Source organism: Helicoverpa armigera, chromosome 20, assembly GCF_030705265.1.
Source record: "Helicoverpa armigera isolate CAAS_96S chromosome 20, ASM3070526v1, whole genome shotgun sequence".
Lineage (NCBI taxonomy): Eukaryota > Metazoa > Arthropoda > Insecta > Lepidoptera > Noctuidae > Helicoverpa > Helicoverpa armigera.
Window position 1 is genome coordinate 2302954 of NC_087139.1, and position 24239 is coordinate 2327192.

The following is a 24239-nucleotide window of genomic DNA, read 5'->3' on the forward strand; positions in this document are numbered from 1 at the left end:
CCTACCTACCTCACGCTTAGCAGCACTTGCGAGAGACAGATCCTCCTTTCTTCTAGGATTAAGTTTACATACTTTGCATCAGAAAAAATAATGAAGGTCTACTTAATACTATTCACTCAAAGTAATTTGTTTTAAGGCCACCACATTAGTGGAAGAGAAGCTAAACTATGTTTATGAAAAAATCCTGATATAAACTCCATCTGTAACTTTAAATGATAATTAATTGTTATACTAAAGTCATCATTTTTGACATAATATTCAAAAAATAATTTAGATGGCACCGTTTTAAATTTGGCTGAGAACTATTATTTTCCTTTCATCAAGGTAATAATTATAATTGGATTTTGATGTGGCACGGCAAACTGACAAACACTATTGAAATGTCTATCGAAAAATTACACTACGTGTTAAAATATGGTGAATTACGGAAAATACACAACTCCATCTCTTGAAATAATAATCCTCTATAAAGAATGTATGGTAATTTATTGTCATTTACCACCTCGCTCCTTTGACAAATTTTATTTGTATTTTATTTAACACAATTTACCACAGATGGAGCTACTTTAACCTTGGCTAAACACAATTTTCATTTTTTTTTCTTCCGAAGTTACTTATGAAGGTGTGATTTTCTGTGTAAAGGTTGATAATAGGCCGATCAACTAATATAAGTACAACATTCAAATGTACAGTTTTGACAAACAGATTGCGTGTCGTAATATTTTACATCTTGAATTCACAAAATTAATCATATCTTTTGATAGAGTGAATCGATTTCGATGAAACAAAAACTAAGTAATACCCCAAGTTACGTAAAATTTTTGTATATAAGCATTGTCTGCATTGAATTCGTAGATTTTACGTGAATCCCGAACGAACAAACAGATAAACAGATAAACAGACAAACAGACAAACAGACAAACAGACAAAAATGACAAAAATGATGGAAATGGGTTCTGTTAGTTATCCTTTAACATGCTGGCTATTTTTTTTGTCAATTTCTTCAATGTACAAAAATTACTTTTCTACAGATTTATTATATGTATAGATAACAAAAACTGTATATATTTCATAAATAATGTTTTGTTTTTGCGAATCTAAACCTAAGCACGTTTTTTAAGCTTTATATACCTATACAATGTTTAGTTATGAGAAGATATACAGGCAAGGTTAAGTGTATTATACATATTATACCTACATATTCTGTAGCAAGGCTCGGCATAAAGGAGTTTGTAATATTATTACATTATGTACCCTAATCTAATCTGCACAAATTAAACAAATACGTGCCTCCGACTAAATGTACTCAGAACACTCGCATACGAATAAAATTATTAAGTTATCTTTCAAAGTTTTAAGAAATAAGTGTTTTGTATGATAGTGGTCCTGAATTATAAAGCTTTTGGTATATCATTCTTTATAGCCAAATAAAAAAAAGATAATGAAAAGCCATACTCATCATGGGTATTTTTAATAAAATACGTTTTAATTCGCAGAATTATAATTTAATATACAAGCATTGATAGTAGGCAGACCTTGGAATAACTATAGCGTTTCCACACTAGCGGATTTTCAGCTCGGTTCGTGAGTTGCATACAAAAATTGACGTTTAAGACCGAGCGGCAGTGCATATGAACGCTTAGTTCAGATACGGGCGTGAAAATTAGGTAGTGTGTACAACACTTTATTACCTACCATACAGGCAATGAACAAAGAAGAACACCACTCCACTCATAAAAAGAACTTTACATTTAAAACAATTTCAATTTAAGAACGCTACAAAATCCAACTTAATAAAAACAACAAACGATTTATCGATACAGACTCGATTCGATGAAAACAATCGAATGAGAATCGGAATTCATTACATAAGTTCGAATATCAATCTGACTAGCCCTCCAACCGTGTATGCTGCAAAAATGCAGACGCTTAAAGAAGTAGCTTGTTAATGAATTTTGAACCTTATACCAATCAGATTACAATTCAATTTCCTTTTACCAATAGCCGTGTCTACCTATCGCTATGCGTTTTATCAGACGAGCCATTTAATAAAATGGATTTTTCTTTCTGGAATTATTAAGAGCCCTTTTTGACCCCCGACGCAAAAACGACGGGGTGTTATAAGTTTGACGTGTGTGTGTGTGTGTGTGTGTGTGTGTGTGTGTGTGTGTGTGTGTGTATGTGGCATCGTAGCTCCCAAACGGATGATCCGATTGTAATGCGGTTTTTTTTGTTTAAAAGGTATGTCAGTCGGGAGTGTTCTTAGCTATGTTTGGTGGAAATCGGTTCAGGTCTTCAAGGTCATCAGCTCGTTTGCTAGATGTGATAGGAATGTTACACGCTCAGTTTACTTGCACGTATATGTGGGATCTGAAATTTGAAACACTAATGTCTTTTGGAACCACTGAGCTGGTCTGCTGTTAGTGCACGAAGGTAGGAGACGTAACCCTGAACTGCCTTTTAGTAAACCCATCGAGTTTGGGCTCGTTGAATTTGTCTTGACGAGTTCTCTTCATGTTTCTGATTGACGAGAACCTGATGCTGGAAATGGGATGTGGCGGATGAAACCCTGGAATGCTGGAATTAAACGGATAAACCGATTTATATTTTTGCTGAAAATCTAGAATGTCCAAAGGTGAATCTTTATTGTTTCTCAATCTGTGCAATTCTCCCAGAGCCAGTTTGTCATGCAAATAGCGACCCCATCTCAAGATAAAATAAATTAAATAAAAGATGGAAAAATTAAGGAGCTCCTTTAAAAAGCGTGAAATAAAATTAAATTATAAATTTAAAAAAACCCCCGACCCAAAAAAAGTACGCAATAATTATGACAAAGGTTAAAACGCTAAACCCTATAAAAGCAAAAATAACTTTTAACACTACGTAAACTAAATTTTGACGTGTCGGGGGACCGCTTTTTACCTTCATAAATACTTACATAAATCAAATGATACCTACCTAATTACAACATTCGTTTAAAAAAAAAAACACGTATCTAAAGTAATGAATTAGAGCGGTCCCCCGACACGACAAAATTTAGTTTACGTAGTGTTAAAAGTTATTTTTTGCTTTTTATAGGGTTTAGCGTTTTTAACCTTTTGTCATAATTATTGCGTACTTTTTTTGGGTCGGGGGTTTTAAAAATATTGAGCTTTTATAAGTTTACCTACTAATTATTTAAACTTCCACTTTGAGTGATGTTAAGCAGCGGTAGCTTCATAGATGAGTGAAAGAGGCTCTAATTTAACGATCTTCCATGATTTTAATTGACATTTCAGTTACAATATAGGCAAATATTCAGTTATTTGTAGGTGTATACACGATCAAAATTGCTTTCAATTGCTAATATTTTTTTAACAGCAAAGCAAAAACTTGATTTGTCATTATTTTTTTCATAATACCACACTTTTTGAACGTCAAAATTACACGAGACAGTCCCAAAAACGCCTTACCATCACCACTTTTTTCTGAGAAGAAGAAGTGTCGCAACAAACTCCCCAGCAACATACATACCCTTAGAACACGCTAACAAGCGTAATATCATAAAGAAAATGGCGGATATTCAATAAGAAATCAATTTGCGTGCACTTATTTAATTACCATTGTGCTCCACACGAGTCTAGTTCACGTGTATAGAACAAAGCCTCACGTGGAACGCAGCTGGTTGTATGTTTGTGTGTTTGTTTGTGACCATGGAGAACAAAATGACTAGCGGAGATGGCATAACGCAAAATCTCTCAAGAAAGTAGCGCGCCCAAAATACGGGTGTGAGGGGAACGAGGAACGTTACGCCTTCTTTGGACCCTACCATTTTTGTAATACTAAGAATCTAAATAAAACTAAAGCTGTAAAGTTTACAGCACCCACGGTCACGGGCAGACTGAATACTAATATTTTACCGTAAAAGTAGTTTTATTTAAATGTCTAATATTTCCTTGTCTAAAATCAACATATCAAGGATCTTTGACATATGTCTCAAAGAACCCGAACGCTACGTTAATTCACTCATAACTGGTCGTTCTGGACATGTCCACCGTACGAATTTGACCTAGAAGAAGGCGCCTGGCCTACCTGCCTTATTGCATGTCCACTAATCTTTGCTTACTCCATGTTTGTGACTGATAAATGGTACCGACAGGCAGCGGTTACTGTGGGAGTTAATTGGATTTAACTTTTGTTAGGATGTAGTAGATTATATTGTAGGTTATTGAGAGTTAAATGCGTTTGTGAGCCCTAAAAGCTCTGTTTGAGGAATGATTGATCAATTAAACCAACTACATTAGCATCTTTGCCGTGCTGTACTGACACTGATTTAAGATTCAATCGTGTTAAAAAAAAAACATATACTATGCTAACTCTACTATTGGAGGTTTTAATTTATCATAAACAGTTTTTTTCTCGATTGGTCGTTTATTACGTTGGTGGAAGCCACAAAAAAAATTGCAAGCTTACGCACATTACGTTCACTGAAACGGTACAGTACATTTCAAATGCCAACTTAATTAAAATGCTTTCAAGTGAACTTCTTGAATGAAGCCTTCAAAGTTCAGAATATAATTATTTTTCTCGCAAATGGTTCGTACCTACATATTCACTGGCAATCCAGTTCAAACTGCTTACAGCAAGTTTACACGAGATACAAGGGATAACCCGAGTAAATTCAATAGCAATAATCCTGCTGTATTAAAATTTAATAGAAACTGACACTTTAATTTGGTCGCACTATGTTTGTGAGACACGTTACATAATAGGGGGTGAGTGTAGACTGTAGTGCATTGGCTTGTTACTTTGATGTTCAATATTGGGGATTGAAACTAGGAGTGAGCATAGAAGAGAAAGCAGAGGAGGTATAGTGGCTTCCAAATAGACTAAGACATTTTTTTCTCGCGATTTTACCCAATTATATTACTGAGCTAATTGACGAATCCTGGTTTTACCTACAAGGTAATATTATCATTTATACCATTACATATACATATCATAAAACATGGCCCCCGCCGCGTCTGTCTGTCCGTTAACAAAAAACTCATAAACTACAGCGGCGTGATTCTCGATGAGGTTTCAGTATACAATTAGTTGTTTTTGTAATTATTTCTGAGTACATGAACAATATTTGTTAAAGATGTCGGGAAAGCCGTGAACTTAGTCACGGGCGACCGCTAGTATTACATAGGACTAAGGACAAATTTCCTGGAAGCTAACACAGACGCTTAGAAATTATTTCCTTACCATTAGCCCTCTAGTACTAAGACCACACGTGCTAAGTACATATGTCTTGCATCCAACACCACGTGCTTAAATAAGATTACTATATACATATAATACAAGGTGTTGATTTGCATTTGTGCCATACTTCAGGAGGAGGACATAAAATACGTAAATAATCGATTGGAATTACAGTAGACGGGAAATAACTAATATGCACTGCTTTTTTTTGTCATTGTAATGTCGAAGTATTTCAGGAATAAATCAATTATATGAATGAAATTTATGAATAATCGTTGCGTATGCTTTGTGTTTGCATTTGTGTGAGGGCGCAGCACGGTTTTAAGGCCAATAACACACGCGCCAAGTTTAAATAAGGAGAGATGACAATGACGGATTCGAAAAAAAAAATTACGTACCAATTTTTTTGTTGATTTGGGTCGAGAATCATTAGCATAATTAATTACGTCCTTGAATATGACACGGACGCAAATCAACAGCTTGTATACATATGTTTATTCAGAACTAGATTACTATTAAAGGGATTTACTCACGTCTAACTCTTACTGTGGGCCTCTTGAACGCCGTGCGAAGGTAGGGCATGGCCATCACCAGCTCAATGTGAGGGGGGGCTGGTAGCTGGAAGAAATACAGGTCACATTATTTATTTATTTAGGTAATACACTATGGAAGACTTACAGCTATATAAAGACTAACGGCCAGTTTCTTCATCAAAAGTTAAAGTTAAAGTTATGGCTAAAGTAAAAGTAACGGTCAAATTCGTTATTTCAAGGCTAAAGTGACAGCAAAACTAATAGAAAAATTGAATTTGACCGTTACTTTTACTTTAGACATTACTTTAGCCATAACTTTAACTTTTGATGAAGAAACTGGCCGTAAGAAAGAAGTCATAGACGACAGATAGCCATTACCACTAACATAAATCTATATACCTACATATTATAGGACATGGAGGATTGAAGTGTCAGAATGTTTATAAAGAGTACCGTATCTTTTGTGCAGTTGAAGGCTGAATTTTCAGAGTAAAGTTGATTGACAGGATAGTCAACTGCATCAAAAAATGGTCACAGTGTTGAGAAATGTTTACATTTAAAATGGTCACGGAGACATGGTGTTCTGTTTTTCAAATAGATGTTTTAGTTTTTCAACAACGAATTATTCAAAAACTATTTTATCGCTCGAATTATAAATTGATAATTTTTAAAACACAGAGAAAAATGTAAAAGTAACGGAAACGTGTGTAACTTAATGCTGAAAAGTTATATTCTATTCCACTTACTGTTTTTGATATTGCTGTCATCCAGTCTCTTGAGTTAGCAAAGAAAAATACACAAAATATTAGTACAAAATCACATAAGAGTAGGTATAAAATTACGTACAAATAGATGTTTGATATAAAATATCAAGAGTTTTTGGCATAAGTACACCCAATACCAATTTAATTAATCGATCACTTTTGATTTCACATCTCGATTGAAAACTGGGAAAGCACTTATCAATCTCGAAAATATCGTACAGTAAAAGCTTTCAAAAACCGACATCAATTAGCTAATTAACAGTACCCTATCTGATTTAATTAATAGCAATAATTTTAATATGGTACATTTATCAACAAGCCTTTTGTGACCTTTAGAGCCGATAGGAACAAAGTGTGAGAAGGGTCAGTGTGTCGGGAGGTCAGTTCGGTGGTCGTAAGTCACCACTGATCCGGGGAAATGCGTTTTTAAAAGGGTTGAATATTATTTTGAGGGAATTTCTGGGAATATTATTTCTATAGATCATCAGTACACTTGTCAGAACTAAATGCACTGTAGAAATTTGAACATGTACCTACAAATTAATGCCACATTTCGTTGTAATTCTATAAGTCAAGAACGATTTCACATTACATATTCAAATCAAATGTGTTGGGTTTGTTCGGACTATTTATTTATATTATATTTTCTTTACACCTGTCCTCCTTTTGTACACAAATGACAGCCGATCGATTCTGTGATTCTTTCAGCGTCAAACAATTCATTCACTGCTAGCAAGTTGGCTAGCCTTTATAAGTACGATTTTATATAAGTACTCCTATTTGTTGTGTTCGGTGCGTTTCTCATAGCCATGCGCCCCCATAAGGGTCATAATTATTATTAGTAGTATCGAAGATTTGTATACCGTAGTACGAAGGGTTAAGTCTTTCCATGAAAATTGTGACCTACATCTTGAAAATCCGACACAACCCATCCAATTTGTCAAGTAAACTCCTCGGAGAGCCAAGGAGTAGAATCCTGTTCGTAATCCTGAGAGAGACGGATCCTCCCGTGGGATTAATTTTATTTGGGGCCAGCTCGTTGGAGCTCGTGTCTCGCTGACAGAGGCCAAGATAAAACGGTTTTGTTTATTACATTGGGAGAAGTTAAAAATGGAGTGCGAATGGGTACGTAACTGAAATGCGATACAAATTAATTTTTCTGTTAATGAAATGGAGAAAAGGATATGGTACGATTTATTTTGAACTTGGACTAGCCCAGTATATATTTAAATTAATTTAATAGCATACTAGTGCGTAATGTCTGCAATAAGCAGCAGACTACAGTTGCGATAATAATCTAAAATTATGTCATGTTTATCAAAATTTATTTCTCCACAATCGACCTATCGAATCAAAGCGAGCTTTGAGCAGAAAATTTTCTATCCCAAGAATTCTATCTGTTACTACAAAATTCAAAACTGCAAAGCCTTATGTAGTGTCAAAGTCATTTTCAGATAAAACTAGTCCACTGAGCCCTGAAACTTGCTCGCGGGAGGACTTAATGAGCGCATCCGGCCGTGCTCTCGCTGTGGGCTGACAAAGTGTAGTCTCACTATAAGACAATGTCATCGACACGAAAGAAGCAGATAAAACTTTCGATCCACGCACTCCATTAGCTACTTACTCGATATTTTCGTCGCAAAAAAACATGGCGGTTCACACGTACCTCCGTGTTTTAATGTACACTTTATTTTGGACGCCAAATTAAGTTGGAAATATGTTTCGAGGTTAATTTCTGGGTGATGTAGGTGCGGTTGTGTGATGTGTGGGAATTGCGAACGCGTTTTTATTACTAACTAGAAGTTTGACGCGGTTTTGCCCGTGTTATTTTCACGGGGGGGTTGTGATGTTAATGAAAATAGTTTTTGCTTTGATTTTAGTTATAATGTGAGCGTAGATCTGAATATCTGTTGTGCTTTCACGCTGAAAAGTAAAGTTTAAATGAAATAACGATTTTCGGGAAAGGTGAAAATGAACGCAAGAGAAATTGCAGGAACCAGCTACCCAATCCTATTAAAAAATGAAGCACCTTTCCACACTATTACAACAAAAATCGGTTTAGCTGTTTTGTATCCTAAGCAGAATAAACAGGCTCTACCTGTAAATGCTGGCAAAAAATGTTTTAACACAAACGTACATTTTAATTTAATTTTATATGTAGATAGGTGCGTTGTTTCCACATGGTTTGGTTAACCGAGCTTTTTTAAGAGATATGTTTTTATGTACTAACATGCGGTGGGGGGAAAATGGTGAGTGTTTTTGGGATAAACTTTTAGTATGAAATATATTAAATACCTACCTAACACATCTCTTTTTATTTATTTTACAGAGTTCAGGATTTTGTTCTGTTAGGTATATAATTATACTAAGACATTTTTTTATCTCTACTGAAGATTATAAAACTGTATGTTTTTATTTCAACGCGCCAATCTCAGGAACTACTAGACCGATTTGAAAATCTCTTTCAGTGTTACATGGCAAAATTGAGAATTACTGTATGCTATTTTTATGCAGGTTTTTATAGGTAGTATTCATATGAATCCAGAGGCGAAAGCTAAGTGGTTACTCGATTGGTGCTAATAGGTATTCATATTGAAATCACTGAAATTGCGTGTAACAATAAAAAAATCATTTTGGAAAATCAAATCTCAATTTTATTTATATAAAAGTATCGATCTTAAATTACATTATGTTAAAACGCGAAATCTTAATAAAATAAAAAAAATATATAAAACTGCAATCTTTGGCTCTTGAAAACGTCAAATCCAGCCATTTTGAATGTCTTTGTGTAGTGAATGTTCATATTAACATATCAAAGAGATGAGTTTGATTGTTGAACTCTTTGTAACTAAACGGTATATCTTTATATGGGTATTGTATCAAAATATCTCTGCTTGAAGTTTATCGATAAATAAGTAAAAACTTTTTAAAATATACATATTTATAAGGCGAATGTAAATTATAAAAGTTGAATGTATGAAATATGAAAAGCGCCTGATGCAGTTTTTACGCTATGTACAATTTTTTATAACGTTTTTTATGTAAACGCCCAAAACTTGCCAAGAAGATAATTTGAAATCTGATAAATATACATAGGTAAGATAATTTAATTTAAGAATAGGTACCCGTAATTCTAATTATTATAACAAGAAATTTCTGTTATTTTATTTTTTTTAAACTAATTAATCTATCGGAATATTCCGAATATTACTGAAGGAGATTAAATTGACCCGTGTTTATTACAAAATAGCACAATATTTTGAATATAATACCTATGTGCTTAAAAAGCCAAACCCATAGCGAGCTGAAATATTGGTAAGTACATATTTCCAGTAGCACCTATGTATTTCTCCTTAACAAGAAGGTACCTACATCTGCCAAAACCACGCCATCGGCAAGCAAGGCCTAAATTATGTAATAGTTACACACGATGTTCCCATATTAGCAGAGCCCGTTACCATGGCAACGGCAACTCATGCTAGGGATGAGCTAAAACAATCGACACTCGACCAAATAATTGGGTTATCGGATTACGTCCTTGAGCCTTTTCCCCTAATCTTTTATTAGGTTCATTTTTATTATCAGTATTAAGAGTCATTTGCGACTCTTCTAAGATGGCGAAATTGTATTAGGTTTTATTTTGTGCGTGTACGAGCTAATGTTGCGTACATTTATTTGATTTGGCTTATCGCAATCCTTTTTTTCATGCTATAAGAAATTTAATAATAGTTCAGCAAAATGCAGTGACTGAAAAAACAGAGACAGTGATTTAAAAATCAATCAATGTTTTATTTTCTATATTATATAAAATCTCAAAAGCGAAAAAATCTTACAAGTCACTTATTTATTAGCTTTAAGAAAATTTTCAACATTTTTAATCGTGAAAATTCTTCATTGATATTTTATTTACCTACATCCTAAGCGAATATCAGATGAACATAATATTTTTAACAGTTCCGAAGAACTTGTTATTAAAACGCACAGTCACAGCACTACACACGCCGTCTAAGACCAGCGTGATGGAGTGCCGGTTTTTTCCTCTCTCATGGCACAGGATACGCGTCGTATTCCACCCCTTTCATCCCCTTTCACCCAATTATTATAAATAATGAGATAAGATCGGGTTCGGGATGGGCGTTCCTGTAAATAATGTTGCCAATTTCGAACGCCTTTTCGCAGTTTGAAAAGCTGGTACATTAGTGATTGTTTATGTTACAACAAAAGGAATGTTCTGGAGTTTTGTGGAACATAAAAATGGTAGTAAGGTTATTGCTCAAATAGAAAAATAGCGCAAGCTATGGCAGACGATTGCAATTAAGTAGCTAGGTTCATGGGTTTGATTTCGATTTTGACAAATTATGTTCCTTTAAATCTACATGATTCTTGAAAAAAACATGAAGGAAATCCAACGATAAGGGAAACTTGGAAATCGATTTAAACCCTCAGAGTAAGCATAGTGATCGATATTCGTGTTTTCTCTCCTTAACAAGGACTGCCTGAAAAATGGCCCACGAAACTAGAAAGCACGCCTTTGGAAAATCGCGTACATACAACAAAAAATACACGTTTTTTCGACGAAAAAATAATGATGACTTCTTAAAAAAACCAGTAAGTATTTGATTGAAATGTTCTTTTCATATTTGCATGAAATCGGTGATGGATAACGTTTTAGTTATAGGTTAGTAAGTGAACGTTTCAATAGATGAAAATAAACCTATTGTTGGTTGAAAAGGTTTATTGTAGATACTTTGATACAGCAGACGGATCCATCAATCTGGTGAATTACATACTTTGAAGTTGAGTTACTAGATAAAGTCTACTATTAATGTATTAAGTAACCTAGGCTTTTAAAAGTAGTTACATAGGTATTTTTTTAAAGGCGTTAAACTATGTGGGTGTTTTTTTATTTGAAAATTTATAAATTCGACCTTCAAAAAGTGCTGATTTTCAGCCTACTTTGAATAAATGACTTTGTGTCTTTAATATCATATGTTGGTTCTAGTATAATATTAAGACAGCGATGAAGACCAATTTTTTGATTATTAGTTTTAAGCTGTATATTATAAGATTCGTCTAGTATTTACAATTTCTTTTCATGATAATGAAATAAAATTTGCAACCAGCGTAGTAATGCTGTCAGCCTTTTGGGCACGCTCCCAGTCGACAGCGATGGGGAGGATTTTTTATAAAGTATAAGTCAGTTATATGATACCACTTTTATACAAATATTTATTTGTGAACTGTACTTGTTCGTTGTTAATAAAGAATACCAAATATCCGTTTAAAATAAATAAAATAAAATGTAGTATTCCTTTATTTCTCTATTTGTTTGCGAGTATTTTTAATGACGACTGCCCAAATAAATAAAATAAAATTCTACCGCTAAAAATGATTCATTTCAATTACAGGTAACTGCAATTAGACCGCAATTTCTGCAAACTTGTTTGTACGAACTCGTTTATATACATTCTAATTAATCATGATTCGTGGAAACAGTGTACGTAATAGTAACTGTTTTGTGATAGTTTATATACGTGTAGCAAAGTTTGTTACGAGATGAAACTATCCCACTACTAGAAATGAAAATAGAAAAGTTTGTTAGCTTGTTTAGCTATCTACTACTTAGGTACAGTTTACAAAGCAGTACGTAGTAGGAAGACGAATTCGGGAAAACCTATGATATACTTTTGTATATACTGATGTGTATTTATTCAAGAATTTAAAATAAATCGTCAAATTAGCCACAATTTAATTTTAGAAAACAATAATAATAATTACCTACGTTTCAACGTTTGTAGTTCTTAAAAAAGAGTATTAAAGTGCCTCAACAACAAATCAGGGTTTACTTATGAGTAAAATAAATAAACACAGCCACTACACTGTAAATAAAACCTTCTTTCAACCACTTTCCTTGTACCCATTCATAGCACTAATCCCGAACTGAACCGCGTGGGTGCACAACGACTTTCTTTCTAAACTTTCAGCTGAAATAGCAGATTTTTCATAGTTAACTTGTTCAACTAACCCTGGTTTATTGATATTGGGGTACAGACGCTCCTGTCCGGACATTTTTCACATTTACGTTACCAAAGCTTGCCGTCATTTTGTTTGTTTTACTTTATAGCTGTAGGTATAGGATGTACTGTAGAGCAGTTAGAAACTTCTTAGACCATAGGTTTTATTCATTATATTTTGTTCCTGGCTGGACAACTATTTAAATGTATTATATGTAAAAATAATAGGATTAGGTTTACTGAAGTTATCACTAGGCTTCCGATCCGAAATAAACTAAAGTGAAAGTTTTTAAATGACTTTAATTAAAATATCCCGAATATCCTGGCACCGAGCGCGCTACGTGCTACAGTACCTATCCATATTAAAAGCTGAAGAGTTTGTTTTGGTATGAATTTGGTTTGAAGAAATATTTCAGTGTTAGATAGCCCATTTACTTATCTATTTCATTTATTTATCGATGAAGGTTATGGTGAAACATGTGACAAAAAGCATCCGTTTTAACGTGGCAAAATATTAATTAGCTTGCTCAACTCTCATGGTACATAAGCACAATTTTATTTAACTTTGTGCCAAACACGTCAGTCAATGACTTTAGTCAATCATCTCCCGAGCCTGTTCCCAACTATGTTGGGGTCGGCTTCCAGTCTAATCGGATGAGTACCAGTGTTTTACAAGGATCGTTGCTCATCCGATCTCCTGCACCCAGATAATAGGGCAACCCAATACCCCTTGGTTAAACCGGTATCAGACTTATTGTAGTCAATATTACCGAAAAATAAAGTATTCCCAATAAAATATATAGGTAAATTAACCTTCAAAATTGCTGCTATTGTCCTCAATCGTCATTTGAACTTTCTATGAGGACAATATTGAATTGTTTCATGCAATTGTTTCGACTAAATTGGAATTAGCCAGACTTTGATTAAAGTATCGTTCGCTTAGCGAACGATACCTGAGTAATACTTTAAGACTTCGATAACAATTAGTACCTAGATGTGAGTTGAACTGTTGTAAATGTAATTTTAATGAATTCTCTAATTAATAAGGTATATTACAATTGATTGTAGCAGAATAGAAATACAGTACACAACTCAACTTCGTTATATTAACTGTGTAAAAAGTTCTAGTTTCGATGGCGTCAATTATGCAAGTAGCTGTTTTAATCATTTTTTTTCCTATGTTAAACACATAGGTATTTTTGTATTCATTTGCAGCAGGATAAATAAATAACGTTACTTAAATAAAAATAAATGTAATCTATTCAAAATCCTGTCGTATAAAGATAAATATTCATTCTGTCCGAAGCGCGGGAAATAAACGATAAAAGCAAGATGGCGGAAAAGCGCCTTATCTCGAAAATTAATATCTACTGTTGAAAAAGTTCTTTTTTCAAGATTTTTCAATGTTTCATTCGTATTTCGCAGAATTTCTAGGTAAACATGCATTCGAGAAGATTTTTTTTAGTTTTATCACAGTATTTCATCATTTATTTTATTAAAAGAATGATGCCAATATTCAGTATTACTCGCCGCAGGTAAACTGTAATCCTATTAATGGGTTACGCGTTAAAAACACAGTAGTGCAAGGTTCCAGAGACAACAAGCATTTTTTAATATAAAACTAGCTTCTGTCAGCGGTTTTGCTCGCGTCCCCAGGGAAGTTCAGTTAGTATCGGCATAAAATATAGTCTATGTTACTCGGGAAGAGTGTAGCTTTCAAAGCCTTTAGTGCACAAACAAACAAATAAACAAACGAATATTCTTCTTCTATATTACTATAGAAACCTCCTTTACAACAACACCAAAACCACGACTCTTGTACAAAACATGAACCAAACTGAAAACGATACTGTTTACTGTTCCAGCGACAAACAAGAACTAATACTATGAACAACTATTCTATTCGTCACAACTGGAGTCAATAAACTTCCATTATACAGACAAACTTACGATCTAAGACAAACAGAATAATAATAATCCAAGATCGGCTAACTTACTCCGTTTAAACTTTCACAGATATCATCCACCTGAATGGTTAAAGTCTTTGAAACTTTTATATCCGATTCGAGCTAATAAATAATTCAGCGTTCAAGCAAATTTAAATCTTGTTTGTATTCCACTTTGGTTCCTTTTCGGGTGTTAGTTACACCCATTACAATAATGGCCAATTTAGGCCACGGCAGCTGTTCTCATACCGAGATCAGCCAGCTGCGCAGGGCATATTATAGTGCATAAGTATTTGCGCAGACACAGGTGCACTCTCTATTCCTTCACTCTCATACGACGGCCATCCGACTCGACCGGAGAGAGACCAGACGCAGGACCGACATTGACGTGCTCTCCGATGCATAGGTGTATCAATCACCAACTTCCAGACTCTGGGCAGCTTTATGAAAGTTTCTTCAACCCACAAAGCTATTTCGGTCCGGCGTCCGTTAATAGGCGTCCAAATATAAACAATGGCTATTTTTACACGCTTTTTAATTAGCTTCACCTGTATGTTTGTATGTTTGTAGGTTTGTATGTTTGTATGTTTGTATGTTTGTTTGTAACCGACTTCTTTGGGCGCGATTTTGACCCACTTTAAACGGCCAGATTTCGTTCAAACTTTGTAGATTTATTGAGGACCGATGACAATACACTAATTTGATAAAATTATTCCATTTTTAACCGACTTCCCAAAAAGGAGGAGGTTACACATACACATCGATTACTCCGAGGTTTATAGACCGATTTACGTGATTCTTTTTTGTTCGACTCGGAATAGCTGCCAGTTGGTCCCATAGTCATCAGGTCAGGATCTGATGATGGAAACCCTGAGAAATCGAGGGCAACCTTCAAAAGTTGTAGGCATACATAGGGTAAAAACTTGAAACTCAGGTGTACGCCTAAAAGCACTATTCAATGTGAAGATTTGGAGCTGACCTGATGATGGAGACCAGAACAAGTCGAGGGAACTCGACAACTGAATGTGTAAAATACCTCGTTTGGACTTATATTCTTTGTATTGATGAGAACTTCCCACTTGTATGGATAGTGACAACTATTCGTATCACTGAAAAGCTTTAAATAAATAACCTTTTTACAAAAAAATTAAACCGACTTCCCAAAACACTAAAAAGCAAAAAAAAAAACTAATTTTAGGTGCATCGGCCTAGAAGTCGGTGGCAAAATTAACTTAGTAACATCCATTAGACACCGACTTCTAGGCTTTTTAATTTGCAAAATATGATTTTTGTTAATTTATATAAATCTATAGTCGATAAGGTAAGAAAATTAAGTAAAATTTTCTAGAGTTTTTCTCTACAGTCGATAACTCAGGACTCGATGTTGATTTTTATTTCCAATAATTATCTTTAGCCGTTTTCTCTAATATTGACAAATTTTTGTATACTAAAGAGAATTTTACTTCTACAAAACAAATAATAGTTTTAAAACAAACTAAAAAGTAGAAAATAAATAAAGAAAAAACTAAAACACGCTATAGAAAAACGAACTAAAAAATAGAAAATAAATTTTAATGAATTTAAATTAAGAAAACAGTGTTAAAAATTTCAATGAATATAAATTAATAATAGTGAGAATACAAAAAAAAATATTTAAAAAAAGCGTGGGGTGCTTTTTAAGATATTATCGAAATGAAAATCACTGTACTCATATCTGTCAATAAAATATTTATAACTATTGACACCATGCACCCCACGCTTTTTTTTAAATATATATTTTTTTTGTATTCACACTATTATTAATTTATATTCATTGAAATTTTTAACACTGTTTTCTTAATTTAAATTCATTAAAATTTTGTTTTCTATTTTTTAGTTCGTTTTTCTATAAAAAGCGTATTTTTTAGTTTTTTTAAACTATTATTTATTTTTATTCTTTATTTGTATATTTGAAATGAATTCTTTCGTTCGGCTTTTGTTTTTCGCAATGAACTCCGTTGACCAATGACCTATGGTGATATTGAGTATTTCTGTTCACTGACTGCTATTGGCTTTACAATGTGCGTTGGTATGCAGACTCTTTTTAAAGTCCTCATTTGGCTGTGGTTATTAAAACTTTTTTGAGATAAATAGCACGGCGTTCTACACGTTTATGATATTTTTACTCTAACCTACACTGGTTGATGACATTTCTTCATTTTTTTCTTGTCTAAAAATAATAACTACAAGTCCTACTATTGTTACGCTAGTTTACAATCAAATAGTTTCTATATTGTACATTGTAATTTTAAATCCTCTTCAAACTAAATAGTTACTATACTAAGTTACATTTCGTCATAATAAACAGAGCATAATTCGCAAACCAGATAAGACGGCAGCTGAATCCTAAACACCAGAATTAAAGGCATTTGAAATTCAACCCTTAACTATCGCACACACTATAGACAAAACAGTCGACCGACTGTTGGCACACTTGAAACACTTTTTTAGAAAGTCTTGAATTCAATCAAAGTTTTTAGTCGGTCTGATACCGGCCAAATACCTGTTCGTTGTCAAGTGCGTAAGAACTTCATTGAACATCTTTGGCAGTGGTTACGAGTAGTCAGAGGCCAGTAAGTCTGACACCAGTCTCACGAAGGGGTATTGAGTTGCCCGGGTAACTGGGTTGAGGAGGGCAGATAGGCAGTCGCTCCTTTTGAAAACACTAGTACTCACCTGCATCCAGTTAGACTGGAAGCCGACCCCTACATAGTTGGGAAAAGGCTAGGCAGATGATGATGTTACGTGTGTATTTTCACTCATCTTCGTACTGATTTATGACTATCGGCCGACTAAAAGTTTCTAGTGTGCCCGTACTTAACAACCGCGTCTATACTACTAGGTAAATAATCGTAGGCAGCCCTCGAAAGGTACGATAACGTAGTATAATTGTCGGTAACGGCTGGGATTATAGTCGGAGAGCTCAGAGTAATGCCCGCTCGTTTGTACAATCACTAGCCACGTGATAGGTACAAGTTACCGGTGTTTTACGTGGGTAGGAAAGTAGTTTTTGGTGTGTTTTAGTTATTAGTGGAACTACAGTATAGACTAAAATAAGGATTAGAATTAAGGAAATAACTAAGTGCCTACAAAAACTAGTAGGATTTACGGACATTTTTGTACGTAAAAAAAAAAACAATACGCAAGTATTAACACATATAAATAGGTACATATATGTATGTACATTAGAGCCACGAGCTGGTAAATCCTATATAAAAAAAACTGATATCAATTGTAAAAACATTATTTTGATTGATATATTGTCATCATACTCACAAAGTTACGAAAAGAAGAATGCCATTAAAAATCTACAAAAAATCTGTCCAAATCAGTCCTTCATCCCTTCAACAGGCAAGCTCAACTAGATCAAGTAGCTCTGAACCGACTCATCAGATAATCCTCTATCCAGTTACCGTACAGCAAAGATTTATGTTCCAGCCGTCCAATTAAACGTACCTTCTGACCTTACCTCGTAACCTGATGCCAATGAACTTGGAATAAATAAGTTCTCACGCGTTTGGGGTACCTACATGATTAAGGGTTCTTTATTTTAATTGTTAACTTTCAGAGCTTTTTCAATATAATAATATACTTTTTTTTAGTTACGGGTAGATTGTTTATTATTGGTGTATTTTTTAAGCCGTTCTTTATTTAGCTTGCAGCAGTTCTTATGACCCCTCGTGCCATAACACTAGGACTTGAGAAAGAAGGAGAAGTTTTAGGAAGTTTCAGGTGCAAGTCCTACAAAACTCGACGTCGACGACTCCTTTTTCTTCGCATGTTAAAAAAGCTAAAGGATAGGGCAATTTAGATGGGATAAGGACCAAATGGAGACTAATATCGTAGCTATTAATGCAGTTTCAACGTAGGTAAACCATTTACTATAATAGTAATAATTTAGCGTAATAATGCACTCTCATTTCCCTTTCTGTCACAGGCTTGTGATAAACGACCTTACGACGTGACCACGTATCAAGCAAAGAGTTTAACTAATGACTTTACATGATTTAATTTTAATAATGTTATGTATTTCCATTAGAAGTCAAGAACCCTTAAGATTTTTACAGGAATTGCTTTCTATTTTTATTTACGTGAAAACATGTTTTGAATTTTCAATACGGAACGAGTGAACTATCCATGTAGGTATACGCGCCGCAATCGACGTGTATATTAAAACGACTACTCTGTACTAAGCTTAACATTTTTGTTTTAGTGGGAAATCATCAAATGACCCCTTCCTCTGTGGGTGCAGCGTGAGGGAGTTTCAGACTCTTACTGAATACCACCCACCATGTTTCTTCTTTAGCCCTTTATTATTTATTAAACAATACCGTAGCTTAAATTATATTAGCATAAACAATTCCTAAAGTACTTACTTCATCTCAGCATCAGATTTGGCGAGCATCCACACGACATGTCCAGGGTTTCGCCGGGAGCCTAATGCCATCAGCTGAGACAGCTTGGCTCCTGGAGGTAAGGTCGGTCTGCGAGGCACCTGTCCCGTCCAGGTCGCGATGGCCAGCATCTCGGGACACTCCTTCACCAGGTGTTTTTGAGTCGCCATACATTTGCCTGAAGCGTCCTGTTGGTGAAATATGAAATTAGTTATATTTCAAGAACAAAAAGTATGTAGAATACTTGTATCCAGGCGCGGGAAGCAGTTCTCTCAAGGTGCTAGAGGAGTCTCAAAAAACAGCTAAATTGTCATTTATGTGTATATGAATTAGGAGCTTGTTTTCACGCGAGTTTTTTCCTTAAGGTGGAAAACCTTAAGGAAAAAACTATGGCGACTATACTTTTATAGATAAGCGAACTCAAATTAACTAACTCTTTAGCTAAATTACCTACTGATGAAGGTAAATAAATTACTTTTTCCTAGTACTTGTTATTTTCACATTGTTCCTACAGCTTTTCATTCACAATACCAGGAGTGCATAACAGAAGAAGATTTCATTGGAACGCTGCATATCTAAGTAGTAAATGTGCAGTGTGTGGTGACCGTGGCTCACTAACACGCACAAACCCCTGCGTTTAATTAACAGCTGCGGTGAGGGTACACCGGTATGCATCGGTTTGATGATTGACGAGCTTTAAAAGCGGATAATTCTACATTTTTTGGAACGCTATAAAAGTCCTATAGTTAAAGTTTCAGAGTGTGGGTTCGTAAATTGCCAATTAATTTATTTAAAACATCCTGGATAATACTGGCTCTAGTGTTTTTAACGATTATTCTTAAATACATATTCATACTAGGAAAATGCCTGGTTACTTCAAACTATCAAAATGGTCTATGTATGTATGTTTGAAGGTGGGACAGTTTAAGATACAACCTAGTTATTATTTTGGACTACAGAGCCTACCTACATATGTTCAGCAGTGGACGTCCTATAACTGCAATTAGGATGTTTTACTCAAAATCAACAAATAATTTGCTTCATTTAAAATAATATCTCAGCCAATCACAGCGATGTTATTTAATGAACTAAATCAATTAGTCCAATACAATCCCGTCTTTATTGTGACAGTCTTACAGTCTATTATTATTGTTCTTGTTAATGCGAGACAATGCAGCGGCCGTCATTTGTTTATTCGCTCCGTGTAATACAAACATTTTGAACAATCAGACTATTGTAAGGAACAACTGTTTTTGCTGTCTCCCTCAGTAGAAGGGATTACATTTGTGGAGAAAAAAATAAAAGTAGGTGCAAGAAAAATGAGCACCTTATTTTGTTAGAAAAATAATGCGTGCTTTCACATTTACGCCTTCGACGAATATTTGGCGTTCGTTTTTTTCGCAAGATAGTGTAGGTATTGGTAATACTTATTTTCAAAAGTTTTGTACGAGAGCCGAAAAGTTAATTAACAAAATTAATGGACAGAATTTTCTTTAAGTGATTGAAAGGCGTAAGACTAATTTGCCATTAACATTGATAGATTGGCACTAGAGCTTGCCACGGTCACCCATGGACGGGTGAACTTATTAAGACCAGATATTTATACAGAGTACCTGGTGATTTCTGGGATCACATTTAACAGCAGTAAATATCTTTGACAGTTTTTACGAAAAAATATTTAAGCAAGAAAATAATTTCGTGTGAATTCTGTTCATTTATATAATTCTTGATTATTCAGAAAGCCGGTCCGCGCACTGACAACTAACAAAGCAACAAAAGGCGATTCACCAATAAAAGTCCATCGATCTATCAAGTTCACCATTTCAATACTCTCTTTAACTTCTGTTGCCCTGGTACAAAACGTCACGAACGCCATCGATCACCCGCATTTCGGGGAAATTCGGGGGACAAGGAGTCCTTTTGACCGAGTTGGGGGAACAAGAGTCCTTTTGACGGAGGCAAAGGAACAATGTGCAAATTACAGAGGGCCTGATGCGTCAACGGTTGTACGCGTTGAATTCACAATTAGTAAGAGAATCGGTTTAATTTTGAATAGACAGATGTTTCTTGATTAACTGAAAGCAATCTTCGGGTAATATTAATGAGTTTTAGTATGAATGTTCTTACTGTGAATGTGCTGAGGTTTTGTTAATGTAGATTTGTTGGTTATGTTTTATGGTGTAGAGTTGAATGAATGAATTTTGTTTCTTAGTAGAAAGATACCTTGTTTTGACATGTTTCTTTGAGATTTTACTGGTAACGTTATTTAAATCTACAGAATGGACTGCCATTATCAATACTTTGGTTTTGATAAATAAAAACATTATATTTGCAACGAAGCAGAATTTAAGCGCAGTTATGAAAAAGCTTTCAGCTTAAATAAAACACCTTAATTTAAACTTCAATTCAGTACTTCACAAAACAGCCACTCGTCAAGTCTACACAAGTAATGTCGGAATCTGCTTGCGTCACGCCATTCATGCAGCCTGACCTTTAGAGATTGACCTCACGGGGATAACACGTCAACACGTAGGTACCAGGGTAACAGGACTTTAGAGAAAGTCTGTTTTGAGGCGAAGCGAAGTAAGGAGTTCGAATTGCTTAATGAAATTGAATTAAGATAAAAATAGTTGGAGGTTCTTTTTTTAAATCACTATTTTTGAGCGGTGTTGTAAATGAATGGCTGTTTTTTTTGTTCTTCTTGATTACAAACAGTTTAGACAAACACCAGAGATCAACAGCATGAAAATGAAAATAAAACATTATTCGAATTTGGAATATTACATCACACATGTACTTACTTACATGTTGGCTGTAAACCCAATACGTACTAAAAGGAACGATTTGAATGCGTCCCGTCAGAGCTGTCCAATGAATTGGTTCTCAAACAAAGCTCGTGTGGTTTCGGGATCTCTCGGGTGTATTCGGAAATGGATTTGAATATAGAATGTTTGTTTTCGAGCATCCGAGCATATTCTTAGATTGAATAGGATCAGAGGTATTTAATAAATGGTTCTGAATGGGCAGTTGGTATCTGGTTATCTATACAAATCTACTTATATTTTATATAAAAAGGAACATCCGTTTATTTATTGAATTTATCTGCGTCATAGGAACTACTGCCCGTATCGGGATAAAATATAGCCTTAGAAGAGTGAGATTTCCAACAGTGAAATAATTTTTCAAATCGGGCAGTAGTTTCGGAGCCTTTACAAACAAAGAAAAAAAAACATGTTTCCTCAGAAGAAAACAGCAGAAGCCGTTTGTTAATTGAAAGAAAAGAAAATAAGTTTTTTGGTATATTTCTGGGAAAAGATGACGAAAGCCTTAAAAAGCCGTAAAACGTCCATTTACAGCAGAAATATACAAAAGTATTTGATTCTTTCTATCTATAAGACAACAATAAATTGCACAAAGCAAATGCTAGTTGCGCTTTCGTTTGTGCAATTTTGTTTCATCAACTGCAGAACTAAGCTGCTATTGTTATTTTCAATTTGGACTCTGAAAATTCTTTTGCAGGTACAATTCTACATTAGGTATACTTTAGACCATTTTTAGGGTTCCGTAGCCAAAATGGCAAAAACGGAACCCTTATAGTTTCGTCATGTCCGTCTGTCCGTCTGTCCGTCTGTCCGTCTGTCACAGCCGATTTACTCGGAAACTATAAGTACTACAGTGATGAAATTTGATGGGAATATGTGTTGTATGAACCGCTACAAAAATATGACACTAAATAGTAAAAAAAAGAATTGGGGGTGGGGCCCCCCATACATGTAACTGAGGGATGAAATTTTTTTTTTCGATGTACATACCCGTGTGGGGTATCAATGGAAAGGTCTTTTAAAATGATATAAAGTTTTCTAAAAAACATTTTTCTTAAAGTGAACGGTTTTTGAGATATCAGCTCTCAAAGTCGTAAAAAGTATGTCCCCCCCCCTCTATTTTTATAACTACGGGGTATAAAATTCTAAAAAAAATAGAGGTGATGCATGCTAATTAACTCTTTCAACGATTTTTGGTTTGATCAAAGTATCTCTTATAGTTTTTGAGATAGGTTGATTTAACTGTAATTTACGGAACCCTTCGTGCACGAGTCCGACTCGCACTTGGCCGGTTTTTTTATTCAGATAGAAACAATCCCGTTTTTTCCTACTTTCCATCTATCTCTGTATCGAGCAATCATCTCAAAACTGTTTTTTTTTGTATTTACAAAACACAATTTATTATATTACCTACTATGAAATTCTCAATCTAATCCACAAATACTGCCCGCCATCACCAAAAAGTATTTATTCCAAATAATTCTTCAATCTGTCACATTTAAATTTCGAACTAAAATCGATAGTTTTAAATAACGCCACGTGCATTCAAAATTGGAAGTTCGTTATTAATATGAAATTAGTTAGCGTCGGCGCCGCGGGGAGGCGCCACCTGTGCGTAATGAGAGGCTCGATGGCTCATAAATTACTTGGCGAGTAGTCGAGGGTTTGAGGACACTTTGGACAAAATGCTGACATTCTCAATACCTTGGTTGACGAGTGATATATTTCTGTTTGGGTATGGGAACTTTGTGTTTTGTATTCTACGTTACATAAATAGCGATCCAAGAAATGTTGTGAGTGTACTAATGTTTAATTTCATATAGAGATAAAGACCTACATACCGTGACAAAAATTAGTATAATATAGTTATATATTATTCACCTATATAAACCAGTAAAGAAATAATTGTTAAATTTTTGATGCAATTTTTTAAATATTTTTATTTATAGTAAGTGTATATATTAGGTAATAAGTTAGTTGTATGTTGTATATATGTTTTCATTTTAATTAATAAATTTATTTTACCATAAAAAAAAATTGTTAAAGTCGTTCAAAATAAATACTAGCTCACAAACTTCTCAATGGGTACTTACTACAAATTAAACCCAAAACATATTTCACTAGCACGAACTTTTTACCTATTTAGGTCACGTATTTAAGCTGAAGTATCCGACCCACCAAACTCGAACAAAACCTAGTTGAAAACCCAAACATTAGGTACAAAACCCACGACCTTGACGGGAGTCTCGGAAAATATTCTAATTGGAAAACTTGGGGCCACGCGTCACTCCAGTTAATGCACCGTCATTGGACCCTTAGAAACACGTAAAGAATTTTAATGAGTTTTAATTAGTCTACCTTAACTTGACAAATAACGCCTATTCCGAAGTAATTTGAGTATGTCGCCCTTTAAGGAGTGATTAATCGTTTTTCCTGTTGCTTGGTTTTGGAGAAGTTTATTAATTGGTTAATAATTTTGGAGTTTGAAGCGGATTTTCTTC

The 24239-nt window shown here is 34.5% G+C and overlaps 1 protein-coding gene across 2 annotated transcripts in view; it reads right to left on the minus strand.

Moving 5' to 3' along the window:
• Positions 1–24239, minus strand: part of LOC110379545 (uncharacterized protein) — a 69380-nt gene that overhangs the window by 14330 nt on the left and 30811 nt on the right. For both annotated transcript variants that reach the window (XM_064039839.1, XM_064039838.1), the window contains exons 5-7: positions 18899–19104; positions 6506–6533; positions 5760–5844 (exon numbers count right to left, since the gene is read on the minus strand). In XM_064039839.1, coding sequence (XP_063895909.1) covers positions 5760–5844; positions 6506–6533; positions 18899–19104 — 319 coding nt within the window. The remainder of the gene's footprint in view (positions 1–5759; positions 5845–6505; positions 6534–18898; positions 19105–24239) is intronic.